The sequence below is a fragment of the Thermobia domestica genome, chromosome 16, assembly GCF_964235325.1.
Source record: "Thermobia domestica chromosome 16, izTheDome1.hap1.1, whole genome shotgun sequence".
Lineage (NCBI taxonomy): Eukaryota > Metazoa > Arthropoda > Insecta > Zygentoma > Lepismatidae > Thermobia > Thermobia domestica.
In genome coordinates this window covers 24,167,369-24,195,193 of record NC_137469.1, presented here as the reverse complement: position 1 = coordinate 24,195,193, position 27,825 = coordinate 24,167,369, and the positions used below count along the sequence as shown (strand labels likewise).

Genomic DNA, 27,825 nt, shown 5'->3' with positions numbered 1-27,825 from the left:
AGAAAAATTTCAACACTTTTTCTGCTTGACTCTTGCGACACTCCCTTACCCTCCTTCTATATGACAGCGTTGCCAGGGGTAGAAAATTGTCACGTCAATGTCATTCTGAAGAGTAAGTGTGAGTTGATTATTTGTTGAGTGCTGTTGTGGTTGCGGTTTTGTTGCTTATTATTCATTTGACAATGGCTTCACAGCGTAAGAGAGTGCAAACTACACACAGCGAAGCTAGAGAAGTAATGTTAGACCGCTCCGCCACGCGTGTGGTTATAAAATATAGAAGGTGAGTAATATGCAAAATGTACCCAAATACGGTAACTGCTTATGGAAATTTGTAAATGACGAGTTTTTTTTTTTTTTTTTTAATCTTTCGATAGGGATTGCATAATTTGCATAAACTCTTTGAATTAAGTGAGTATTAGGTGAATTTTTTTGACAACCCATTTTCAACCCTGCCCAGAACCGTCGAGTGACCATTTTTTTGGTGACGGGGGTGGGGCACCTGTCAATCAAATCTCAATTCCTCAGCCTCGCATTAAAGCCAGCTCCCTATAATAGATGGATATTTCCTTCAGTCTTTTACATTTTTGTTTCTTGAAGTTTGCATTTCTAGATCCATGCATTTATTTATTCAACAAAATCTCTTGTTATCATAATAATGTTAATTCTGTTTTTGTTTTTCAAAATGTTGTATCATATTGTTTGAATTGATTAAATTTATCAATAAAAGCTGTGTACGCCAACAAAATAATAACCTTAAGAGGCCTAATCACTGCGAAATTAAAGTACCGCTAATTTTACAGTTATTATGTGATATCTTCAAATAGATAAAATATAATCGAAATGTGGAACAAGAGCGCGCTAGACACTATTAGCTAGCATGATGTACCGTTATCACGAGTCACTTAGTAGCTTTCCATTTGCAGCCATTTAAAAACGCAAATATAAAAGCTGATATTCTAAATGGCTGGAAATCGAAAGCAGATAAGTGAGTCGTGATAACGGTATCTCATGTAAAATAATATTGTCTAGGACACTCTTGTTTCACATTTCGATTATCTTTTATCTATTTGAATATATTACATAATTGCTTATAGTGCGGCAGTTTAGCTAGGATATTTCAACGTATTGTGCACTTTTTGATAAAAGCACCAAATTTGACACAGAGCTATACAGATGTAAGATGAACAAATTTGGATGTGGAGCCATCGGCCAACTGACCCCTGGCGGCCGTGGTGGCCATTTTCCAAAATGGCTGCCATTGGACATCTGAAAGACAACAGAAGTTAGATAAAGTTTGTTGTTAAAGGTTTTAATAGATGCTTTGAAGAAAAGTATGCCAGATAATTTGTAAGTTATATATATTTAGTTCATAACTTTACATTTCAGACCATTACCCGTCGCAAGCACACAGTGGTGTGCATTCCAGACTGGCGTTCTTGCACTTGCACTTTTTCATGCAGTCTTTGCATTTGCAAGAGACGAGCTCCCAGTAGATCTTGGATGCTTCGGGTGGCGTTGTCCATAGAGGTTCATACAGGTCGCTGGTCTTGATCCAACCCCAGTCGGTTGGTGATGGCAGTGTTGGTGCAGGAACCATGGCCTTACTCCAGACATGTTCGCCATGATATACTGCTCTTCGGACGTGCTGCTCCAGGCCTGCTCTTGTCGGTGCGATCAGCTGGACGTTGTTTTTCTTTGCAAACAGTTTGCGACGTGCCTTGTCAATGTCCGCTTCTGTGTGCTTGTTCTGTCATAAAGCAGTATGATGAACCTTTCAATTATATGCATGGCGTCTTCATTAATACGATCTGGTGCAGTGGAAAGAAAAGTGAGCGTCTGCGTGGGCTCAGGTAGCATTATCCACACTGCCCATGCTGTCCTCTTTCCACGTCCGGCGAAGCAGGAGACCGTATCTCAACCCGTCAAAGCATGAAACATCGGTAGTACCTGAGCTCTTTCAGGACCCTGAGCAATTTCATGGGCTGCCAAACCGCGTAACGTCTTCCCCGAGCTGAATGCTACCCACACTTCAGTTTCCTCATTCAAGGTGCGTGCCAGAGCCACCGCCAGGACAACAATATCAGTGTCTACTGTGCAGATGAGGATCTTGTGACCATTGTGAGCAGCGTGGGCGGCATGCAACATAATACGGGTATCGGCCTCCTCGTGGTTGCAAGGTGCCAGGGCTGAAGTATCCAAAAGCGTTGGCCTTCTCAAGACATCATCTCCTTTAATGATGAGCAGCTCCTTATCTTCAAGCTGGAATAAGTCGTAGAGGATGTCAGAGAGGAAGATGAACAGCTCTGCCTTGTTTTCGTCGACTCTGAGGAAGCTGGCCCAGTCCCCGGGTATACTTGAATTACCCACCACTCGTTTTCTCACCCCTTTTCCCCGCTTGGCTCTTGCTGCATCTTTCAACGATTTTCTTATGAAGCGTTCCCACACCAGGTCCAGTCGCATGGCTTGATGAAATTTTGAGAGTATGTGAGACACAAAACTTGGAGAGCATATACTTTGAAGGTTTTTGCCGTAGCAGGCTTCAGCAACTGGATGATGACTGCTCCATCTAGGACAATGCAGCTTGTTGGAGGAAACTCAGGCCTAGGCTGACTGAAGTCTTCTAGACAACTGAGAAGATCACTCTTTACACCAAACCGGATGCCTCCGCCGTCCGATAGTGCAGGAGGAAAAGCTTGGTTTTCATGTTTGAAGAATTCGTCTAGATTTCCATCCCGGTTCTGGTATCCGATATACAGACGAGAGAAGAGGTTCACGTCGTTTCTGAGGGATTTCATTTGTTGCTTGCCCTTTGCTTGAGGTTTTGTTGTAGGCTGACCAAATATTTTGATATTGTTTCTTTTGATAGGATCATGTATGGGTTTCGTTCTCTCCACCAGGCGTTCTCTGACAAATTTGTCGAACTTCACCTGTCCCACTTTATATGCACGACGGAGGTCGTCTACAACTCGACATGGCGCGATCTCCTTGGTCTCAAGTACCAACAGACCTTGACTATCCTCTTCAAATGGATTCCCAAAGTCTTCCATCACTTTCATCATTGACTGTACATCTTTTTGGAAAGCAGTTTGCACACGATGTCTGGTCATGATGCTTTGTGTCTTTTCATCGTTCTTGGTTAGAGTCCTGGAACTCTTCGATGAGCCTGGCAACCTCTGGTCCTGCCATCATCCACCGTCGCAATGCGCTGGGATTGTCAGTCAGACCTACTGCACCTCCGTCTCCTTTTATGGCTGCAATATTCTGTTCGTTGGCCTGATCGATAGAAATGGCGGAGGACGGCCTAGTCGTTTTGTTGACTGTGAAATTCCCTGCGAAGAAATCATCGGCGATTTGAGGGAGGGTGTTTAGTCGGCAGTTCCACAATGTCTCGCAGATACACAGGAATTCAGCGAGCGTAGTTGGTGTGATCCAAGAAATGGAACCACATTGCTATTTCTTTGAGGCCATCGACGTGCATAGCAAACGATGCTTGGCACAGAGACCGCACGTACACAAAGATCGTCAGTTCCAATTCCAGTACAGTTACCCAGTAGTGGAACTGGGGGCAAGTCTCCGCCTTTTGCTCCACCACTCTGCGAACTCAAGCTGCTTGGTGCTGGCGTCACGCAACTGGTCAATGTAGTGGTTGTATGCGTTCTGCTGCAGGGTGAAGAGGGCTGCTGATGTTACTTGATGCGCTCTCCTGGTTCGAGTGACATGTGATGCCCGCAGGAAGGAATCCGCAGTCCCGGCACTGGTGACCTCTGCCTCAACCAGTGCTTGCACCCATCCGCTCCCTCGCAACAAGTCACCAATGGTCTTCAGCGCTGCCATCTCGATATGGAGACCTCCGAAGAGGATGGCGAACTTTTCTTCACCTTACACCTGTGGCCACATCCATTGGATTTGCTTTGCCAGTGCAAAAAGCGGTTGGTCGAATGTGAGCACTGGAATGTGGCCAGGGTAAAGATGTTCCACTGCGTTCCTGACGACATCCATGGAGTGCTTGATCGTAGCGACTGTATGGGCACTCTTCAGGAAGATTGGGAGTAGTGAGGTGGGGCAGATAGCCCGACTTGTGTAGACTTGTGTGGTGTGCAGCCCATGAAGTGTTTTCTAATGGAAAACTTTCTTTTACAGGTAATTGGGTGTGTTGTAGCCAAAGATACTCTGTTTCAATATGTTGCTTGAGGTCGTTGCTGCCTCTCAGGGATATCACGTTGATAACCGGTACCTGCGTGTTCTTGATGCTGCTGTTGACGGATGGAACGTCTGTATAGTATTGTGGCAAACGGTCAACTGATTTGATGCCTCTTTCGTTCGTCCCTCCGAGGATACTGATGCAGCGGTCAACACCGGCTCCATGGAAGGCAGGATGTTGCACCAGCGAAATAGCAGTCCCATGAAATGATGTTTTGAGTTCGTAGAACTTGGATTATGTTGTCTACTGCGGCTGTGGTGAAGACTTTGCCTCTCATCTTGGGAGGGCAGACTACTTGCTTCTGATGGTAGAGGCGGCAGAATGTAAATGGAAAGTGTCGTCTCCTGTGTGGTGGCGTGCCCGACTGGTCGAGATGTACTGCCTATGTCGACTCTTCGGTGCTTCACACAATTGAATTTGAGAAGTTGGCTGATAGACAATGCCGCTTGTGTAGTGCTTTCTCTAAGGTCTTTGATACTTGATCTTTCCAAGATTATAGTGACTAGGGCAAGCAACACGGATGGCACGGAATCCTGTTGACATTCTTCAGGAAATTCGTTGAACACATTGTCATCTCCGAAGATGTGGCATCGCACAATTTGGGCAGCGCGCGCCAGATGGACAGCATTAGTATCTGTATCCAGTTCACAAGGCTTTGCCAAGGCATCGCCAAGGTATTCATTAAATGCAAGCAGGACATCGCACCCCTGATGCTATCCACACACACATGTTAGAAAAGTAAGCAACCAGTCTCTGTTTAAGACAGGTCGTGTGCACTCTGCCTTCATACTTGATTTCCAACAATTGTTCCATCCGCGAAACATATAACTGGGTCAGGTCTGCAAGTTTGAAAACCGGAGCCGTCTCACCTTCCGCTAAAACTTCTTCAATTAACACGACCAGTTGTGCAAAGCAAGCCCTTCTATTGCTTGTTCATCATTTGAACTTTTACGAGACATTTCCCTAATCTTCCGAACGCGGCTGTACAAATTCACGAGACATTTGCGGTGGTACTTTGCATCCTGTGCAATCATGTCCCCAGCGCTGAATTTCGTATCGTCCAGAATCATTGCACACGACCTGACACGCGAGTCCAGTTGAAATGTCGCGGCTTCATGAAGAGGGGCACGACCAGTAGTTTCACCGCAAAAGAAACATTTCACTTCTTGTTGTTTAGGATCAGTACGTGATTGTCGTGACAGACTGCTTTCTCACTTGTGGTCAGCAGCTTCATGGTATCGTGCATTGTTTGTAAACAATGCTGCTTCAACGCCACTTCCTTTATCTAGTCGGCTAAAAAGAAATGATTTGGGAAGAAGCTCAAGGTCATTGAACCTTTTCAGATATCCTGCGACAATGCTATAGCTGCTCCCCTTGTCTTTATGTGTATTCCTGGATGGACATGTTAGCGACTCTTGCGTCACTTCTTGACATATGAAGCATAATGACCAGTCTATCGCTGTTCTTGCTGTTCGGCAGGAGGTAGACTGTACTGTTTCTGCTTCTTCACCACGAGGCTTCACGAATTTGAAGACCGACATTGTTCTCGAAACAGAGAAGGAAGAATGAGTAAACATGTAAATTAGTATTAAAAAGTAGCATCTTTCGAAATTTCAAAGCTAGCTCAAATTAGTGATTGTTGATAATAGTCCGGCAGTTTACCTGGGTATTTCAATATTTTATGCACTTTCTGATAAAAGCACCAAAATTAACACTCCGGTAATATCGTATCTCAAGTGACACTCCGGGAAAGTTTTTTAAAATATTTTTTCCAAAACTGTGGTTGTATCTGTAGTTATGCAATGGGAATGAAAGGGTTAAGTATTACTGTTGTTGATGTTGCGCCTATATATATATATATATATATATATATATATATATATATATATATATATATATATATATATATATATATATATATATTACAAGACGGCATGTTTTTTATTCAAAACATTCAATAAACATTCACTAGAACATTCAGCAACAAACTTTATCTAATTTCTGTTGTCTTTCGGGAGTCCACTGGCAGCCATTTTGGAAAATGGCTACGACGGCCGCCAGGGGTCAGTTGGCCGATGGCTCCACATCCAAATTTGTTCATATTATATCTGTCTACCTCTGTGCCAAATTTGGTGCTTTTATCAAAAAGTGCACAATAGGTTAGCTAATCCGCAGTACTATTAGTGGTATTTTAATTTCGCCGTTATTCTTATTGCTTTTGCCCCAATGTGAAGCTAAAAAAAAAATAACTTGGGGTACAAAAAGTACCCCACTGGGCTTTTGAGAAACAAAAGGAGCTAAGGATTCTGAGGATTAAGAGCCTGCCTTACTAAAAATAATACGAAATTTAACATTTTTCTTTTGCTTGATTATTCATCAGTGAAAGGAGATAATGAAATGCAAGTTACCACAATCATAGATAATGTTATTCTAAACAGAAAATATGAACCTAAAGAATGTTCAGTGTTGCAATCCATAGAAATTACGGTGTTGCCAGTAAAACAGTTTCCCTAAAATCTAAGTTAAGACAGTGAGTAGAGAAATGAACTCAACTGCATTTAATTACGTATCACGTTGTTTTGGTTTCTTGTGAACTACTTTTTAATTAACATTATTATTTAGTTTTAATAACTGTATGTTAAAACTATTTTGTTTATTACAAACTAAATACAACTATTATTTAAAAAGTAGTTCACAGGAAACCAAAACAATATAATACGTAACCAAATGCAGTTGAGTTTGTTCCTCTACTCGTTGCCTTAACTTCGATTTTAGGGAAATTGTTTTTCTGTCAACACTGTAATTTCTATGGATGGCAACACTGAACATTCTTCAGGTTCATATTTTCTTTTGTAGAATAGCATTATCTATGATTGTGGTAACTTGCATTTCATTATCTCCTTTCACTGATGAATAAACAAGCAAAAGAAAAATGGTAAATTTTGTATTATTTTTAGTAAGGCAGGCTCTTAAACACAAACTCCCCTTCGTTACGCCACTATTTGTGAAAATATAGGTAAATTATTATTTAATAGAGAGAAAAAATTAAAAAAAAACGTTATTGAATACTTATGATGTGACGTCATAGGCTCAAATTATTATATCTATTGTTATATCGACCTGATGAAAAATTTAGGGCACATTCTTAACAATGAAAGTTATAAATTATAACGTTCTTTATTAACTACTTTGAAACCAAGACCAATAATAAGAAACCAATAAAATCACTTTATTTGAACTAAATTTCTTTAGTATTGACAAAAACGTCTTTAAAACATGAGGAACTTTCACATTTATTGTAGTAATTTGATACAAAATCCTTACCATACATGGCAAAGACACTAAAACTTCCAAATAGAAAAAAAAGTGTAATATACGAGTATTTATAATTTACATTACGTAATGTCGGAATAGTTGTTGTTTTTTAAAACCAATCAAACAATTGTATATTTACCGTTTCCTTTCGTTTAATTCAAATGAAGCCAAGTGCATTAGAAAGTAATTAACGTGACAATTTACAAGAAATCGTGTGTGTGTATGTGTTTACATGAGAGTAGTCACATTGAATAGAACAACCGACACACTTCTTAAACGTTTCAAAGCTCTCAATCTATATATTAAAATGCTAGGTTTATTTTTGTTTGTGGTCAAGAAAGGTTTATACGTTTGTGGTCAATCCTTCCGACAATGAGATCTCGAAAACCACAAGTGCTAGAAACGTTCCGTTTTCGCTGGTCGATTGCAAACTTTCTGTAGATTGTCCAGTTCTAATTGAATATATTGAGAAAGTGCGCGTTATTTCTTTATTACATTTTTAGGGGTAGACTGAAAGTGTTGATTTAAAAAAAAAAGAAAAAAAAGAAAAAGAAAGAAAGAGCATCATATCCTACGAGTTTTACATTCCAATACAACATAGTCGTATACAGAGATTGTAAATCTCTCCGGCGTTTGTTTCATGGTTAAATGATAATGAAAAACGAAGGATAAAAATTTCTCCATGCTAGGATGAATCTTTATTGTTTGGAGTGTTTTGCCCAATGAACACCATATATTACTGACATTATAATTAATTGTATATGTCATGTATTTGCTTATTACACTCTGCATGTAAGAAAAAAAAACACTGATCATACAATTAATGGACTCGAACCGGAGGTAGGCTCAAATCTTGCAAACGGTGCGAGATATTGAAAAGATAATTGAAAAAAATCTCTCCTTTATGGCAGCTATTGCTGATTTTTATCAAGACACCATTGAGTTGTGTCTGTAAAGGGACATGTACAGGTGTTGTGAGGAATGACAAGATGTGAATGATGCGCTGTGTATAGAGCGCAGGTTCAGCTAGTCTATATATTAAAATGCTAGGTTTATATATTTGTAATCAAGAAAAGTCTAAATGTTTGTAGCCAATCCTTTCAACAATGAGATCTCAAAAACTATAAGTGCTAGAAACGTGCTGTTTTCGCTGGTCCATTCCAAATTTTGTGTAGATATGCCAGTTTTCATTCAAATTATAAGAAAAACAGCCTTTATTTTTCTATTTCACATTTTAGGCGTCGTTTTCACCCTATTAGTTTAATATAGTTTAATATTGCCACTAGGACGTTAAGGTTGATATCCTTGTGAAAGGCAACCAGTAAAGGATCTACGTATAGCGGGTAGATGGACATTTCAGGAGCTTTGTTTTAATTTGAATGACAAACCTATTGCAAGCTACCAACTTCGATGGCTTGTGGACCCACAAATGAGGCGTACTCGGATATGGAGTTAGGGTCAGGGGGGCAATCGCCTGCCCCCCAAGAAGAGTAAAACTTTCTTATTTTATATATATAAATAAAACCCATTCCGAAGTAGGGAGCCCTTAAAAGTAACAGTATGATAACCCACCACCTCCACCACCTCCTGGATCCGCCCCTGGTTAGGGTAAGAAAAAAATTTGCATTTGGTATTGATTATTACTTATCCAAGTTTGCCACAAACTCACCCCAGCGTTCTGTATATTAAAATACTACATTTATATGTTTGTCTATAGCAATTCACTCCCTTTCAGAGCCTTCCTGTCCTTTACTTATGTTCGTAAAGGGACTTGCACAGATATAGTGAGAAGTGGGAAGGAGATTCAGGCTCATATTAGAACTGTGCGCTGTGTAAATTGTGCAGGTTCAACTATTGTGCTGCCAAAATGTCTTGAGCCGTGGCAAAAATGCGAACTAAAGCTCACACCCCGACACACCCACGCGATGAGCCAATAAGGGTTCAGCAGCTGCTAAGCGAGAGAGCCTTAACGAAAGAGAGTGGAATTCCTTCAGCCGATAGCAGCGCCTGAAACGGAAGACTAGGTGTCAAGTCAATGTGGTATATTTATAGCAGAAGAAAAAAAAACAGTTTATATGCAAGTTTGGTCGAAATCGCCTTCTTACGCAGACGGGGCCAATTTATGATTACCACTCTACGATCAATTGCACTAATTGCTTCAAATTGACCCCATCTCTGTAATAGGTGTTAAAAAGGTTCGTTACCAATTTCTCTCTGTGTGTGTGTGTGTGTGTGTGTGTGTGTGTGTGTGTGTGTGTGTGTGTATTATTTGCGAATTTTTCAATTTTGATCCACCCATTCGATAGAGCATCAAAAACTCGGTGCAACGACATTGCGCAAATTTTTCTAAAGATTAGATCGTTGATAATCTAAGTAATTTATGTCTTATTAACGAGGAGCAGAAAGTGCTGAAATTGCGCAAATTTCCGCCGCGACGTTGCCAACAACAGGATTTAAGGAATTGTGTGAAATTTTGCATCGAAATGAAATGTATAAAGCTATTCCTTTATGAGATATATTTTATTGCATTCTAATATTTACAAAGCAACATACTTATTTACAGAAAATTTCATTTTACAGTTTGAATGCTTGAAATTTAAATCCTACAGCTTTTAAAAATGTCATACGTGCCTTCTCATAGTTTCTCTGCGAATTCCTGAACTCAGCATACTTCCTCATGACAAACTCGCTCCTTTTGACTTCTGCTGGTCTTTGGGCCTTTGAAATTCCTTTTAATATGGACGTTATTTTCATGGCAGTTTCCGTTTGGATCTCTAACAAAGCAGAAATCACCGTATGAATATCAGGAGCAGGGAAGTAAAATTGACTATTATAATGTCTGTGAAAAGCTTCTGGTCCATTTGTCGTCCGACGCATCTCAGTTGAGACATGCTCTAAGACAGTTGAGAATGCTCTAAGAGCATTGCCAGAACGAACTTTAAAAGAATGGAGAGATCTAGCGGGAAGGATAGCTGTAATTGTTCCTAGATGTAAAGGTAAATCTTTTTATCCGCACCCTCTTCTCTTTCTCGCAAAAATTAACAAAATATCATCTCTTTATGACTTATAGTTCTCGAGATATGACTGCTTAAATATCTAGAAATTCGAACTTTTTTAGTCAGTATCACGGGAACGGTAAGTCATAGAGAGATGATATCAGTGTTAATCCCTAATAGAACATTAAACATTTTCGTACTGATATTAATTGATGGCCAGTTGCACAGTGGCCACCGGTTACTATTTGCTACCAAAATATTTACCACCCTTTTAGATATTGACCAACACCAATATGACCTCTCTATGACTTACGGTTCCTCAAATAATGCTCCTTAAATCTCTGGAAATCGGCCATTTTTGGCCAATATCATGGGAACGGTAATTCATAGAGAGACGATATTGGTCTTAATCAATACCTAAGAGGATGGTAAACACTTTGGTAGCAATATTAATTGGTGGCCATTGGCCAAACCAGAACTCTTTAAGTTCGTTGAAAACCGCGGCGAGACACAACATTCGACATGCTGCTTTAGAATTCTAACTGCATGTAGGAGGTACACGTAGATATAAGTTGCTGCATCACTCAAGGGGGCGAGCTTTCTTGCCAAGGGGCCCTATTTATCTCTAATACACTGACCACTCATTCTTGTAACAATTTATACGATAATACCTAGGTAATATATAACAAATGTTTCTCACAGCACCTAAGAACAACTAAGACGCAAATGCAAATCTAACAAGTAAACCTTACGTTTGGGTGAATCGAGTTGCTGACTGAGGCACATATGAGCAAGTAGTACTAAATGTGGTCAGTATTTCAGTGAAGTTATAGGTGCGAAGCTCCAGAGGTTTAGGAGATACAGCTATCAGAACGTCATATGGAAGTACAGAATAGTCTTCATACAGTTGGAGGTAAAAGCCCTGTAAGACCTCTTGTAACGACAAAAGGTGAATAACAAATATATGGGTACATATTAAGACTAGGGGGAAGTCATATAGTGAGGGTATATCTGACGGCGGCCATCTTGAAAACCGCCATTTTGAATTAAGGTTAAGTTTTTAAAATAGGAATAGGGTCATGTGATATATGATTTAAGGCGCAAATTTAATCAGAAGAACAATGGTGATGTTAATTTTTATTTACGCGCAATTGGTAAAAAGTTACAGGGAAATTAAATATTGTTGCAGCATATCTATTAGTCCTTTACAACACCTTGTAAATTTTGCGTTAATGATAATAATTAAATGAAAAGCAGGTGGATAAATATTAGGCCTATGGTAAGAGTTGCCTTGATGGCGGCCATGTTCAAATCCGCCATTTTGAATCAGACAAAAGTTTTAAACAAAACGCATAACAGTGACATCTTATTAATAGCAAATTTTACCATAAATCCAACGGTAAAACCATTTTTGCTTTATCATTAACCAGCATTTGTTACGCCACCATTGTATTTCTGATTAACTTCTAGCCCGAAGTCATCTATTGCATTACCCTATTCCCATTTAATTTTGTGCTGGTTAATGGTAAAGCAAAAATGATTATACCGTTGGATTTATGGTAAAATTTGCCATTATAAGGTGTCACTGTTATGTGTTTTGTTTAAAACTTTTGTCTGATTCAAAATGGCGAATTGAACATGGCCGCCATCAAGGCAACTCTTACCATAGACCTAATATGTATCCACCTGCTTTTTATTTAATTATTATCATTAACACAAAATTTACAAGGTGGGGTAAAGGACTAATAGATATGCTGCAACAATATTTAATTTCCCTGTAACTTTTTACCAATTGCGCGTAAATAAAAATTAATGTCTCCATTGTTCTTCTGATTAAATTTGCGCCTTAAATCATGTATCACATGACCCTATTCCTATTTTAAAAACTTAATCTTAATTCAAAATGACGGATTTCAAGATGGCCGCCTTCAGATATACTCTTACTATATTACTTCTCCCTAGTCCTAATATGTACCCATATATTTTGTTATTCACCTTTGTCGTTACAAAAGGTCTTACAGGGCTTTTACCTCCAACTGTATGAAGACTATTCTGTACTTCCATATGATGTTCTGGTAGCTGTATCTCCTAAACCCCTGGAGCTTCGCACCTACAACTTCACTGAAATACTGACCACATTTAGTACTACTTGCTCATATGTGTCTCAGTCAGCAACTCGATTCACCCAAACGTAAGGTTTACTTGTAAGTATCATTTATAGAAAGGTGAAAGGATAGTTATTAAGATATGTGGTAGACACACCTGAAATATGTATACAAGTGCTTGTTTCTGATTGGCCAAAACTGGAAGATATAGACAAATCTTTATTTCTGATTGGTCGAACGTCTGTTCACGATATTTCAAGAGAACTTCTAGAAATATTTATATATATTGTTTATTTTATATATGTTTGTTTTCCTTACAGTATTTCAAAACTATTTGCTTTCAATAACTATATTCTTACAGTTTTAATCTTACAGTTAGATATGATACGGAAAATGAATGACTGGGACACATTCCCCAGTCACCCTCTCTAACGACGCCATTGCACACATATAATATAGATGACTGAAAATGCTATTGTTATCCATTACTTTGTATTTTTTTTTTTTTTTGTTAAAACGACTTGCATTTTGGTGACTGTTTTTATTAGTCGATATACTTATGGTAATGATGGCAACGTTGCACAAGATTTTTTTCGCAATTTCCAATTTTGTTGCCTGCTCATTAAGGCTTTATCTGTGTCAACAGATAAGCGTGGGAAAATTTGCGCAATGTCGGTGCACCCTCAAAAACTATCTAAAAGAAGTGATGGAATTTTTCGCGTCACTCTTATCATTCCCGAGATATTGACCAACAAAAAGTTCAGATTTCGGGAGATTTAAGAAGCCATACCACGGGGACCGTAAGTCATAGAGAGATGATATTGGTGTTGATCAATACAAATTTTAATTCAATAACTGGTATTGGTATTGAAAAAATTAATTCTTTTTAATTTCGTTCTGACAATGCTGTTCGAGCATTCGCAATTGAATTTTCTTGTATTCAGGTCGTGAACACGCGTGTCGAAGTTGTCGGTTGTTTTATTCAGTCTAGCCACCCTACGACCAATTAGCTTAATTTTGTCTTAAATTGGCCCCATCTCTGTAATTAGAAGTTTCCGAACCAAAGTTACACATAAACTTATTTCTTGTATTGACGTCCTAAATATTAATTCGAACCCTGAAGGTTGTTTTATTCAAAGAAGCCATCTTGGGTCCAGTTCCAAGGCGTTTCCGACCAAAGACGCAGATAGTTTTTTTTTTTTTCCTTTCTTACATTTAAGTCCTGAATACGTAAGTTTGTCGGTTTAATATAGGAACACCCTGTAAGAGTAAAACAAAACAGAACTTCTTGTATGCGAACTTTTGTTCTATCCTGTAGAATTGTAGTTCTCAACTTTTTTGGTCACTGCATTGTGTACTTTGTTAAATATACTCAAGGCACATTAACATATGTATTGATTACATTATCACAAATTTTCACGAGTAGTGTCCATTTTGGAACATCTATGTAAAATAAATATTTTAGGCCATTAGATTTTTTTTTGACTTGATTTTAGTTTAGCGCCCCTTTCAACAGAGAGTCTATATAAGACGTGTATCTACTGAATAACGTGGAATCCGAACCACATTAGCTCCTGCCGGAAATCGAACCCGGGTCTTCCAAGCCAAAGGCGTGTCTGCTAATCGCTTAGCTACCAAGGAGCTCTTTAGGTCTTTGAAATATTTTTTTATTATTCTCTTTTCAAATTAATATTGACATATTATTTTTATGATTTTTCCACTTTTATTATCTCATTATCTTGACTGTTTCGCGACAGGCCCGTATCCAGGGGGGTCTAGGGGGCCGGGCCACCCTAAAATTTTCACGGTAGGCTTGCAAATGAACTATAATATGGTGATGAACTATAATATGGTTGGATCGCCCCCCCCCTCCTAAATTCAGCCGCCCCCTTCCTACATATATGGGCTGGCCACCGGCCTGTTTCGCGGCACACTACTGTGCCAAGCATACCGGTTGAGAATCACTGCTGTAGAATATATATACAAACCAAACCACTTATGGGCCCCGGGGCCGCGGTGGCTTAATGGTAGAGCTTTCACCTCTGGTGTTTGGGGTCCAGGTTCGATCCCAGGCCCGTCAAGTGAACTTTGTGGTGGACAAACACCGTATGCGTGGGTTTTATCGGGGTTCTCCCGTTTCCCTCGCACTTTCTTCATTCTACCACTTCATTCATTACCCATCATCACCGTCTCCTTTAGCCTAACCGGCATAATCGTGGGACGTAAAACTCAAAGATTTCATTCCATTTGTTTCACTTGTGGGCCCATTTTGTGGGTCCAAGCCTCCTTCAACGCCATTCGGTAGCGACTACCTGAACTACGTCCAGCCCTGTCCCTAGCAGGTGCATCAGATTTCTAGACCTAGTGGCCATTACATCTTGTTTCCATGTGAATCCCCAGTTCGCCTCACGACGCTGGGTAGACGCCGAAAATTGGGAAGCGCCGGCCGGGAATCGAACCTGGGACATGAATTGAATGCTGTAAGCACTAGACTACGGGCCCCATAGAATATATATACTGAACAATTTTATCTTCTTGAAAAACAAATGTTGACTCCTCTTTTTCTGTTGACAAAGTCCTATAAAATTTCCTAACTCCTTCTGTCTATGAAGCAACTTTTATTATAAAAAGTATAAAAAATAATATATTCTGGTATTTCTTTCTTTTCAGTTAGAGCAAAGGATAACCGAAGAATAGCCAGACAAACATCAAATAACATGAAATTACAAATAGCAGTTGTTCCACCTGGACGTCAAGGTAGACCAAGGATATTTGGGCGCCTGGGAAGGGCACGGCGTCTGGGAATTGAAGGACAAAGAAATCAGTCAAGGAGGAGACAAGTAGTGTGCTACGGTAAGTGACATATTACACTACTTGTTCCATTATAATTAAAAGAAAGAGTAATGTATTCAAAATCAGGGGTAGACCGTCCCGCCGGTCAAATGTCTGCTGCCCCTTCTACTTTATGGCCCCTCGGATAACATCTATTTAATAACGAAAATAGGATTAATTAATTTCTCTGCAGTGGCGGATCTAGAAGTTAAAAACTGGGGGCCAGCCAGAACCCAGACTATGATAGGTACACAATGAGTTCAGGAGCGTCATTTCAGATTTTGCTTGGGGGGGGGCAAAACCCCTTGATATAAGTAAAATTTCGCGTATTTCACTGATTTACTACTATTTAATTGATAAAATCTATAGAAATCTCAAACTCAGGGGGGGCAATTGCCCCTCCCTGCCCCCCCTAAATGACGCCCCTGAATGAGTTTTCTATAAATTTTCAAAAATATATAAATAATAGGTTAAATTATTTTTGTCACTAAGAAAACTGGGGCCTAAGTCCCTAGCCCTGGGCTAGATCCGTCACTGTTTACCTGAAATAGTATCATTATTATTTTTTTCTGGAATAATACTTAAAACAATTCGCGTATATCTTCTGATTTCTTGTTAATTTAATTGTAAATCTCTTGTTGTACTTACTATTTAAAATGTACATGTAGATTGATGATAAAAATAAAGTTTACAAATTTATTCAAATTGCGTCGCCATTTTAACAGCTGTTAGGTATATCCCTATAAATGCTAAAAACGAAATTTTACTTAAAATAAAAAGTAATATTTATCATTCTTTGTCAACGGCAATCTGATTTATTATAAATCTGTCAAAGTTATAATCCAGAAGATGTATTCCACGTTCGTCTTTGAACACTTGAGGCCCATATTGCTAATTAAAAAAAAAAAAAAAAAAAAAAAAAAAAAAAAAAAAACATAATTGGAAATACGTAGAATTCTTAAGAAATTATCTCGTTAAATGCTAAAATTAAATTATGTATTGATTAAATTTACTTTTAACCCTGCACCACTCGCGCAGTGTTAGGTATCAATAACCCTCGCGTGGGGTCACAGTGACCCCACTTTATAATAAACGTATTTTTTTGTGTACGAAAAATGTTGCAGAAAACAACTAACTAATTGTTGGCCTTGAAGTAGACAATACAACAGACAGCTAGCAGGGTGGCCGGGTCAGAATTGCCAACTGTCAAGGAGAGCAAAACAAAAAATATTCCTCTGGGGTCATATTTGCCCCGCGCGAAGGTTGCAGGGTTAATGACAGAAATTTGTATATGAGCATTTTAAAAAAGGAAAGGAAAAATTATATCTGTAATGTATGTGTAGTGTGTAACAGCTGATCTGAATTAATTGACAATTTTGATAATAGATGCTGTAATCGACTTTCAAGAGTTATTTTAATTATCAAATTTCTAATAAAAATAAATTTCGCATGTTATTACAAGATTGTGCTTAGCTGTTTACATGCATAAGTTATGGAATACGAAATCGTTGTTTTTTGTACATGCAATGTCGAGCAGGGGCGGATCCAGGGTAACGATCGAGGCGATCCCCCCCCCAAAAGAGGAAACTTTCTTATTTTATATATATAAATAAAACCCATCCCAAAGTTTGGAGCCCTTAAAAGTAGCAGTATGACAACCCACTGCCCCCCCAGAAGTCGGTCCTGGATCCGCCCCTGATGTCAAGATACAAGGTGTGATCCAAAAATTCGGTGAATAATTTCTTTAGAAACAAAGAAATAAACTTACATAGAATTTGATTTAATCTCCTTCAAACTACTGTCCTTGGGTGCCAATGCACTTATCCCAACATTGAATCCATGACTGAAAGTGTTTCTGGAGGGCTTCTTTGGAAGAGCGTTCAACTGCTCTGTTGTGGCCTTCTCAATATCAGGAATGATGTCAACTCAAAACGTTTTCCTTTAGGCACTTTTTTTTACGAGTTAATTTTTGAGAAGAGAGAGAAGTCACATGGTGCTATATCTGGAAAGCAAAGCGAATGCGGACAGGCAAAAATATTTTTCGGCCAAAAACTCGCAGATCAAAAGCAAGGTGTGGCACGGGGCAACAAGGAAGCTTTTGCCCATTTGATCGACGGTTAAAATGTCTCTCACAGACCCATAAGAGATGTTTAGGTCTTTGGAAATAGTCATTCGGCTGTTTGAACAAATTATTTGTGCCACTTTTTGCGCGTTTTCATCTGTTTTTGACGTCAAAGGACGTCTTGATCGTTGCTCGTTTTCAAGCAACTCCGTGCCGCTTTTGAATAGCTCATATTCATACCACTTATCAACAGTCTTCAAATGTCACGTTTTTATCACCGTACAATGATTTTGACATTTCGTGAGCTTCTTTGGGAATTTTTGCAACTTAGAACCCTAGGTATCTATCAGAGCCCGATTTTCACGAAATTTTGTATATAGAGAGAGTACCTCGGGAAACTCGCACAGCCAAAATTGTAGCTGCAGAGTCCAAGACGTTGGGACACTAGGGCCCGAGAAAGATCAAAAGTGGGACCTCAGTACATTAAGGACATGGTGAGAAAATGCACGTTTTTCTTTAAAACTAACTATTGTAGCAACACGAAATGAGCATACATGGATACGAGATCGTCGATATGATCTGTTAAAAGTTATAAAAAGAATATCCGCCATCTTGAAAGAGGCCATGTTGAAACTGATGTGATTGGTGTAAATGAGAAGAGGGTCATCCGATGCATTAATTTTAACGTAAATAACCACAAAAATCTGCTGGTGAAATCTGTTGTTGGATTACAATATTCTTGTGCTTCTGGTCTGTGGGTGAAGTCTGTTGTGGTATTACATTATTCCTGTGCTTTAGGTACAAAATGAGCAAAGTGTATCTTATGACACTCAAGCAGATGCAGATTATGGAGCGCTATGAGTGGGATCAGTGAAACTAGAAAACCGATAGAAATATAATTTTAGCACTACATCATTTATGTCACAGTCACCAAGTAATTGGTGTGGATGTGGTGATACGACGGGTTCAATCTTCATAATAATGTCATGGTTGACATTAACTTGTAACTTTTTATTTTTAGACTTGACTTAATTCGAACAGAAATCAGGACATCATATCAGTCCACCTATAGCGCTCCACACCCTGCATCTGCTTGAGTATCATGAGATACACTTTGCTTATCTTGTACCTAAACCAGAAGCACAGGAATAATGTAACCTCACAACAGACTTCACCAACTGGTTTTTGTGACTATTTACGTTAAAATTAATGCATTGGATGACCCTCTTCTCATTTACACCAATCACACCAGTTTCAACATGGCCTCTTTCAAGATGGCGGATATTCTTTTTATAACTTTTAACAGATCATATTGACCATCTCGTATCCACGTATGCTCATTTCGTGTAGCTACAATGATTTGTTTTAAAGAAAAACGTGCATTTTCTCACCATGTCCTTAATGTACTGACGTTCCACTTTTGATCTTTCTCGGGCCCTAGTGTCCCAACATCTTGGACTCTGCAGCTACAATTTTGGCTGTGCGAGTTTCCCTAGGTACTCTCTCTATATACAAAGTTTCGTGAAAATCGGTCTCTGATAGATACCTAGGGTTCCTTGTTAGAACAAAACCTAACGTTGGCGCGCGACAGATTAATATGTCATCACTCTCCTGCCTCTGGAAGCCAACTAACATGTCACAACTTGTTCAAACTCGATACTGGCTGTACCAAAGGTTTAGGCTATCGGGCTTACTAGTTAAAATGGACACAATATCGATAGATGGCACTGTGCAACTACATTCACCGTACTTTTTGGTCACACATTGTACATATCAAATCAAAACTCGTCTGTGAAGGGGCTAAATGGGTATCTTGGTCATTTTTTTTTTTTTAATTTGAAAGGAAAGAGTTTTGAAATTTCTCGTTGAGCTTTATACCATGCTACTCATTTCAAGATATGTCATTTTCAGAAAGTTCGTATCTCCGTTGAATATAAGAAACTCAGATGGGAAATTTCGCAGTTGATAGAACAGGTTAAATAAGGATAAATGTTGGTCATAAGTCAAACTCACGATTTTTCGAGTTACGCAACTTCGCCCCTTCACCAACGAATTATAATAATAGCCTTACAGGCTTCCTACACATTTTATAACGTACATCACTACTTTACTGTAATATTGGCCCTTATACAACTGTAAATTACGTACACAGTAAAAAATGGTTGTGTTAATTCAACTCAATTTTAACACAGGGCAGTGGATCCAGCGTTACTACCACTATGCAGTATAAGTTCAATACAGACCCCGCGGTGTTGGCGTTTAACACAGAGGGTGAGTTACATCTTTAACACACAACCGGTGTTGAGTGGTGTTAAATTCGGATCTGTGTTAGTATTTTCGGTGTTGATTCGACACCATATCATGGTCGGTAGTGTGGAGAAAAGTGTAGAGTGTTACTTGTGGCGGTGTTGCACCAACACGAAGAAAGTAACACATTGTGTAGTGTTAATTATTTTGTGTTAATATTACACCGTGTCAAATATCAATATAACACACTCCCTGTGTTACTTCAACATCATTTTCTCATTATTTCAACACACAATCTGTGTCATAATTCAAGGTCAAAGCCGTATAAGTAACACCGTTTTGGTGTTAATTCAACACTTCCTGTGTTAAAATTCAAGGTCGTTTTTGATGTTAGTTCGTCTCCAATTCTGTGTTACTACGACACCTATTTCGGTGTTCAAATAACTCTGTGTGTGGTGTTGAATTAATCATTTTTCTGTGTTGGTAAACCATGTGGTGTGCATGCTTACGCTTACCGAAGATTCTAATTTTAAAATAAGAATAGTAAAGTACAGAACACTTCATATGGAAAATCTTAATAAAAATTCTTGTCGTCCTCCCCAACATTTATTGTTTAAGTATTTCTTGATGGTACAAAACACAACCTTCACCAACATCTTGTTCAAGAATGATAGGAAACTCTTACCTCATATCCTTATAATATGTTTGTCTCTTAATCGTGATTCAACTTGTTTTCCGCCATTTTTGAAGCACAGTCCCCGGTGCTGACTGGTGAGCTCTAGTGCAGTGTAAAAGTGACAAAGTAATACGGTGTTATTTCTCGCTGTTGACATATTTTTTCAAAAACATTATGTAAAACAATTGAAAACACGTTGGGAGGTTTGCATGTTGAAATTTTGCGTATACCTGGGATTTGTTTAAGCATTTCTTTCTGCTGTGTTTGTCTGTAGCTTCAATTCATAAGCCTTTATAATTAGATGGCCAGCATATTTGGCAATCACGTAGAAAACAACACCGAAGATTCTACACTTGTCTTAATTTAACACAAAGGCTGTGTATCATTTCAACTACCGGCATTTGACACACAACTCCAAATGGAGAGTGAATTGTTCTAACCACCTGTTTGTGTTATATTTTAACACAATCGTGTTAACACATAGGCATGTCGTTGAAATAACACAACGATTGTTTTTTACAGTGTATTCTTTGTATTTTGTAATTCACATTTCATTCCTTACAATTAAATATCAATATTATCAAAACAATTTAAGGTAGGCTACTAAGCATGTATCTGTACCAGAATCAAAACAGGAAGATAATTGGATCTAAATATTCGTGCATATTAACTTTGTAAACATCAGCAAAGAATCATTTTCAATAAAAGTATCCATTGAACTGTGACTGTTCCACTGATATTAATTTGCTTCGATTATTTATGCAATAATAAGTACTATTCCACAGAACAAAACTGGTTTCAAGGATTTTTGTCGTTACTACGAATTTAAGTCATTGAATTGAGAATCAAAATTACATTTTTGTTCACCAAGACTCTTTCATTCTAACGAAATAATAATTTACATACGTAGAACATATTACAAATTTACCGTTCTGCTCTTGAATTTACTATTCTCTCCAAATTTACAATTCTTCTTACTAAAATTTCCGTTTTGCCCTCAAATTTACCATTCTGCCCCTAAATGTATTATTCTTCTCTCTAAATGCATAATTTTTATAATCTAAATTTCTCACTTCCTTAAAAATATACTGTACTGAATATACTGTTCTGCTTTTAAATTTATTATTTTGTCTCCAAATTTACCACTCTTCTAATTAAAAATCCCTTTACCCGTGAAATTTACCATTCTGTCCCTAAATTTACTATTCTTTTCTCCAAATTCTTATAACCAAACTTTCCCATTTCCGTCGAAATTGACCGTTCTGCCTTAAATTTACTATTCTTCTCTCTAAACTGACAATTCTTATAACCAAACTTTCCCATGTTTCTCCAAATTTACCGTACTGCCCTTTAATTTGCTATTCTATCTAAACCAACAATTCTCATAACCAAACTTTCCCATTTCCCTCCAAATTTACCGTTCTGTTCCTAAATTTACTATCCTTGTCTTCAAATTTATAATTCTGCCTCCCACTGTATTTTTCTTTCCACACAAAATTTACCATTATCCACTTTGATTGTACTACTTTCAGTGAAACGTTATATGTCTCTCCAAATTACTCTCATGGGCACAATCTGTGTCCTATAGAACATGTTGGTAACTTAATTACCTTTGGCATGGTTCTCTTAAGCTAATAATCAATAAAGAATTCAAGAGAAATTATACTGGATATAGGTCTTTTACAATATACGCGAAGCAAATATTCTTCTGAGATTGAGAGACAAAATTATACACTAAACTTTGGTGATTGGGCCATGAGGTGATAACTACACTTTCATTTCTCTATTTCTACCAACAGATGTAATTGGCTGTTTCCGCACCTCAAGGAACAGATTGTTGCCAGATCCTCCAGAAGCCGTTGGAACAAGGTTTTTGCTCTATACAAGAGATACTCGGGACAAACCACAGACCCTGGAGTATGACAATGCAGACACTATCACTGCTAGTGCTTTTGACCCCAAGAAACCTACCAAGTTCATAATACATGGTTTTAAATCAACTGCAGTCCACGAGCTACCATTGAAGCAAAAGGATATTATGTTAGATTTGGTAAGTATCAAGTGATAATTAAATAACTTTTACGTGCAGGTTTACTTTTGGCGCACCAGTCGAAATAATTGTTAAAAAAATACAATTCTTTCACTAATTTCCTTCTTATTTTTTCCTAAATGATTTGCGCTAGGCGACATGAAAATATCTCAAATAGCATAGTTAAAATTCAAGGAGGCCGTCATGAGTAATTATTTAAAAAAAAATACAATTATTTTATGATTTGCGTATAAATACGAAGTCCGAATGTATGCATAAAAACTACATGCAAAAAAACACAAAACAACCTGTGCTAGGTGGCCACTAAAAACACGAATGCTATCTAACCGAGTCAGGGCAGGTTGTATTTTATTTTGTAGTATAACTCGTATATAAATATACGACTGCTATCTGCATTGATATCTATCTACTGAAAATATAACGTCTTCAAAATAAGATTATTCATGACATTATATCATTTTCTTCTTCTTTTTCTATTGTATAGCAAGTGCATACGTTAAAGCACTTTTACCCTACATATTAAATGAAATAAACAACCTAAATACAGGTTATCGTTGTAACAGTTTGTTTCGTAAACTGAGAAAGGATGAAAGAAAATTTTTCAATTACTTCAGGAGGTCTATATCTTCGTTGGACGAACTGTATAATAGTACAAACTTTGTACTATAAAGTGTGCATTTCATCAGAGTAACATCAAAATTAGAAAATATTCAATATCAAATATATCATATGTACACTTTTCTCCATTCCGAGTTTACCTCAGGTGTGAAAAAAAGCTTTCATAAGACTGGGTGTTATTTTCTTTCCCGCTAGCGGCCCGCTGGATCCAGCTACTGGCGGGGTGATCTTCATAGCTGCTTAAGGCCGCGGCTCACTTGCACCGAAGCGCGTATGTGTGAAGGCGTACATTTAAGACAATGTAAAGCTAGTAGCTGCAGCTTACATGAGCGGCTCACAGGATCCTAGTGTGAAAGCATACTAAGAAAACAAGTTCCCAACTGAAAACAAGTTTCCAAACAATAACCATGTAATCGGAGACCTTCAGATCTACACGATGTAGACTGTACTAATGAAAGAATAAGGCATCCATAGCTTTCAGTTAGAAACAAAGGATAATGAGTTGTTTTCACCGTAGTTTTTTTTTTTTAAATATTTGTTAAAAAAAAGTTATTACTAGTTTTATGATCGGTAGTCCTTTCTTGTCTCGTAATCAATATCGCGAATGTTTCTTTGCCGAAAATTCTATCTCAAACAGAAAAGAAAAGGACACCGGTAGTCGTACTACAGTAAAAACTTGTCCTAACCGAAACGTGCATATGGCAGAAACTTACCCACAATGAACAAATTCCGTGGTCCCAGTCAACAAAATATACTGAGAAAGAAAACATATTTGCCGTACGTAAATACGTAGGTTACATACGTAAATCCTGTAGTTTTTTGGACTTAACGTACAACCCTATCTAACATTCTGCAGAAAACTTTAGTTGTATATATCATTCAATAATATGTCCTTTATACTAAAAAAGATGGAGGCTTAATGAAAATGAATGATTATGGAAGAATTGATGGTACAACAATATATGGGAGGAAACAGGAAAACCGCAAGAAAACCCACGAATATAAAGTTGACCACCACAAACTTGCAGTACGTAACCTGAGGATGAACCCGAGACTCCTGCCTTCCACCTCCCAATTTGCTTAGGACCCCAGACTCTGGTGGGGGCACGGTGGCTCAGAGGTAGAGCGTTTACTTCTGATGCATTGGGGTCCCTGGTTCGATCCCCGGGCCAAATAAGTTTGTGGTGGACAACATCGTGCTCGTGGGATTTTCCCGGGGTCCTCCCGTTTCCTCCCACTTTCTCATGCCGCCCAATTCTTCCATCATCATTCACTTGCTTTAATCATCGTTTTCCTTAGTTTAAAGGACATAAACGTTGGACGTTAAACTCCAAGATTTTCCCAGACTCTACTGGATGTCTTTATTTTGATCTTTCCTGGGATATCTGACAACAAAACAAACAATATCTGAACCTTTCCCCCCAGCTCCCCTTCAAAAGTTAAACAGAAATCCAGTGCCTCTGCCCCGCAGCAGATGTAAGCGGTCTATCACTCAGCAGCCATGCATCCGAAAAGACCTATTTGTGTAATAATACAGGTTTGAAGAAATAAAAGCGTCACCTGAGAATATTTATGATTGAAGGTTAATAGTCTACTGTTTATGCCAATAGGCGTCCAATGAAAGAAATCTGAAACGCAACTTGGCCTGGAAATACACTTTCTATAAGATTCTGTAACGGAATTAATTATGCGCTGTCTCTTTATATACTGGTGTCTGCGTGTGTGTGTGTTTTCTGTGAATGATCTCCACATAGTTTTATTATTTCTTTTCGCCTTTGCTATAATTGAGGTCGTATGTTTGTATAGCACGGCCATTGACATTTGATTCATTAATGTGATATGTATAGCAACACAAATGTTAATAGTTAAAAATTCAAGCTACCTCTCGTATCTATCCTTGTCACGTTTGTAGGTCCTATGTTGAACTCATTGTATTTTTATTCTTCTTGTATTGTTCTACATTTTAATTGTTGACGGCCTTTTATTTATTAGCATAAGAATGCCCGTTCTTCGCACGGGGAGAATACGTTTCATTTTGGACCAAAAACAGCAATAAAACTGTCAACAGTCAACTTAGAAACCTCAAAAACTATGAATTCGACACTAACATCTGTCGTTTTTAATTAAATTTTACATGTCACCATCCCCCTTTAGGAGTACTAATGTGGTTGAATTTGGATTTAAACGGCATTGGAAGTGTCACTGTTCGTCACAGCGACCCCGAAAACTATGGATTGGACATTAATATACGTCATTTTCGATCATTTTTAAATACCTCCCCCAGTGGCATAACTAAAGGCTTGGGGACCTCCCCGCGGACAATGTGGAGTGGGGCCCCTTCTTTACGTTCCACTTTACGATTTGGGGCCCCCTGCAATGCGGGGTCTGCGGGGGCCTAATTTACGCCCCTGATCTCCCCCTCCCCTAAGTTACACCGTCAAAGTGAAATGATAAAAACCAGCCTAGGCTCGAATTTCACATATAATGAAAATTTCATCGAGATCGGTGGGGGTGATTCAAGAGTTATTAAACCACAAACATAGTAACTTTCATTTTTATTTATATAGGTAGGCAGTTTTATTTATTTATTTTGTACTTCTATTTTTACTTTCGAACGACGGTAGAAGAGAAGGAAGTGCGGTTATCGCTGAAAAATCAAAATTCGAGATTTCAACCGATTTACACGTTCCATGGCTCCTACATGCCGAAAACGTGATTTTTTGGATGTATGTCCGCACTTCCGTCTCGGTGTATCCGCACCAAACTTTAAACTAAAGATGGTTATAAGATTTATCAGGAGAATTTTACACTCTCCCACCTCCAAAATAAGGGTAATACGCTCAAGAGTGGAAATTAAAAAAAAAAAAAAAAAATCACGAAAACGGTTTTATACTTCTTACATCAATATTGCATTAACAATCCTATACTGTTATTAATTTACAACACAATGTTCTGTACTACACAGGCCTCTTTGCTCCAATTCATATAGAACTGGTTCTTCTAAATCAACAAATATAAACAGAAGACTCTCCTTACAACAATTGAATCGCACAGTTGCAAAAACACTTTAGCTGGTTATTTTAGTTCCTCAAGAACTACAAGACATGATGAAGTGAGACTATTTCGTCTTGAAAAAGTGTTCTAAATGTCATTTCTCATATTGGGAAACGCATATTTGTATTGGAAGAGTTCTGTCCCTTTCTCTTGGACAACCCTGAACCAGGCCGGTAGCCAGCTCAAAAATTTAGGGGGAGGGGCCGGTAGAAGTTAGGAGTTCCCAATCCAACCATATTATAGTTCATCACTATATTATATAGTTCATTTGCAAGCCTACCGTGAAAATTTTAGGGGGCCAGCAAAACTTTAGGGGGGGCCTAGACCCCGTGAATACGGGCCTGGCCTAAACCCCTTATTTCCCAATGTTTTCTTTTCGTCGGTGCCTTGCCCTAGCGTATGCTCCTTTTTCAAAATTTAAATTCTAATTATTTCAATGCTTTCTTTAAAAGCAGTTTGGCATCTTCTTTCGAGAGGACGTTGACCCTTTAAACAGATTTAAAGCTTTTAAATTATGGTGGGTAATATTTTCATTATTCAATTTTTTTAAAAATGAAGCTTTTAACTTCGTTTTTTTTTTCAAGCATTCTAGAACACATTATATATGGTTTTTCCACCTTTCTGCGTCGAGACATAGGAGGTGATGACGTCATAACTTACAAAAAATCATTTTTTCTTAGGGCTAATTTTATAATTTTTGGTGGGCTTACTTTTGCACCTAGAAGGTTGAAATTTTGCACACTTGTTCAGTGTATCCCTTATTATGTATCAGACTTTTTTCAGATCTCTGCGTCAACACAGAGGGTCCAGAGGGGAAAAAAAGTTTTTAGAATGGGATACTTTTTTTTTAACAAAAAGGTCCTTTTTTCGTGATATTCCCACAAAAGATACATGATGGAGACATATGAATGATACCTTTGAAAGGCTGTTCTGTTCTGAAGAGAATGATGTACAAACCATGATTCTAGGATAAATAGAGATGTCTCAGGAAATTATCTGAGATCCTGTATTATACATGAATCAGAGGTATTGTGGGGATTTTTTTTTTTTTTTTTGGCTGGCTTACTTTTGCACCTATAAGATTGAAATTTTATACACACATTTAGCGCTGCACAGAGTATTTATCAGATTTTTTAGATCTCTGCGTTAAAACATGGGGGTTCAGAGGGGCAAAAAGGTTGTAAAGGGGATATTTTAAAAAAATCCCTTTTCGCAATTTTCCCGCCTGAAATACATGATGAAGACATGTGAATGGTACCATTTGAAAGTCTATTCCATTCTGAAGGGAATGATGTGTGAACCATGATCTAGGATATATTGGGATGATGCTGTAGCTCAGGGCCGTGCCTTAAGGAGGGGCGAGCGAGGCGACGGCCCCGGACGCCGAAGTAAGAGGGGCGAAAAATTCTGGAGAAAAAGGAAAAAAGATAGGAAAAATTGCTTGGAATATATGTATGGGGGTGCTGTCGTATACTCGCGCCCCGGGCGCTGATTTTCCACGGCACGGCCCTGCTGTAGCTGCTTGACTGGAAGTCTACAATTTACCCTTAAAACGCCATAATTGAAAAGAGTTTTAAACCTTGAGTGTTTAAAATCGAGTCTTCACATGGTGGTTTTCTCCGTTAGTTGACAAACACAATTGCTGAAAGACACTGCTGAAATTCTATAG

The 27,825-nt window shown here is 38.3% G+C and overlaps 1 protein-coding gene across 1 annotated transcript in view; it reads left to right on the top strand.

The window, feature by feature from the left end:
• LOC145672948 (pancreatic lipase-related protein 2-like) overlaps positions 1-27,825 on the top strand; it is a 90,129-nt gene that overhangs the window by 24,510 nt on the left and 37,794 nt on the right. The window contains exons 2-3 of the mRNA XM_081742198.1: positions 15,288-15,470; positions 22,234-22,484. Coding sequence (XP_081598324.1) covers positions 15,288-15,470; positions 22,234-22,484 — 434 coding nt within the window. The remainder of the gene's footprint in view (positions 1-15,287; positions 15,471-22,233; positions 22,485-27,825) is intronic.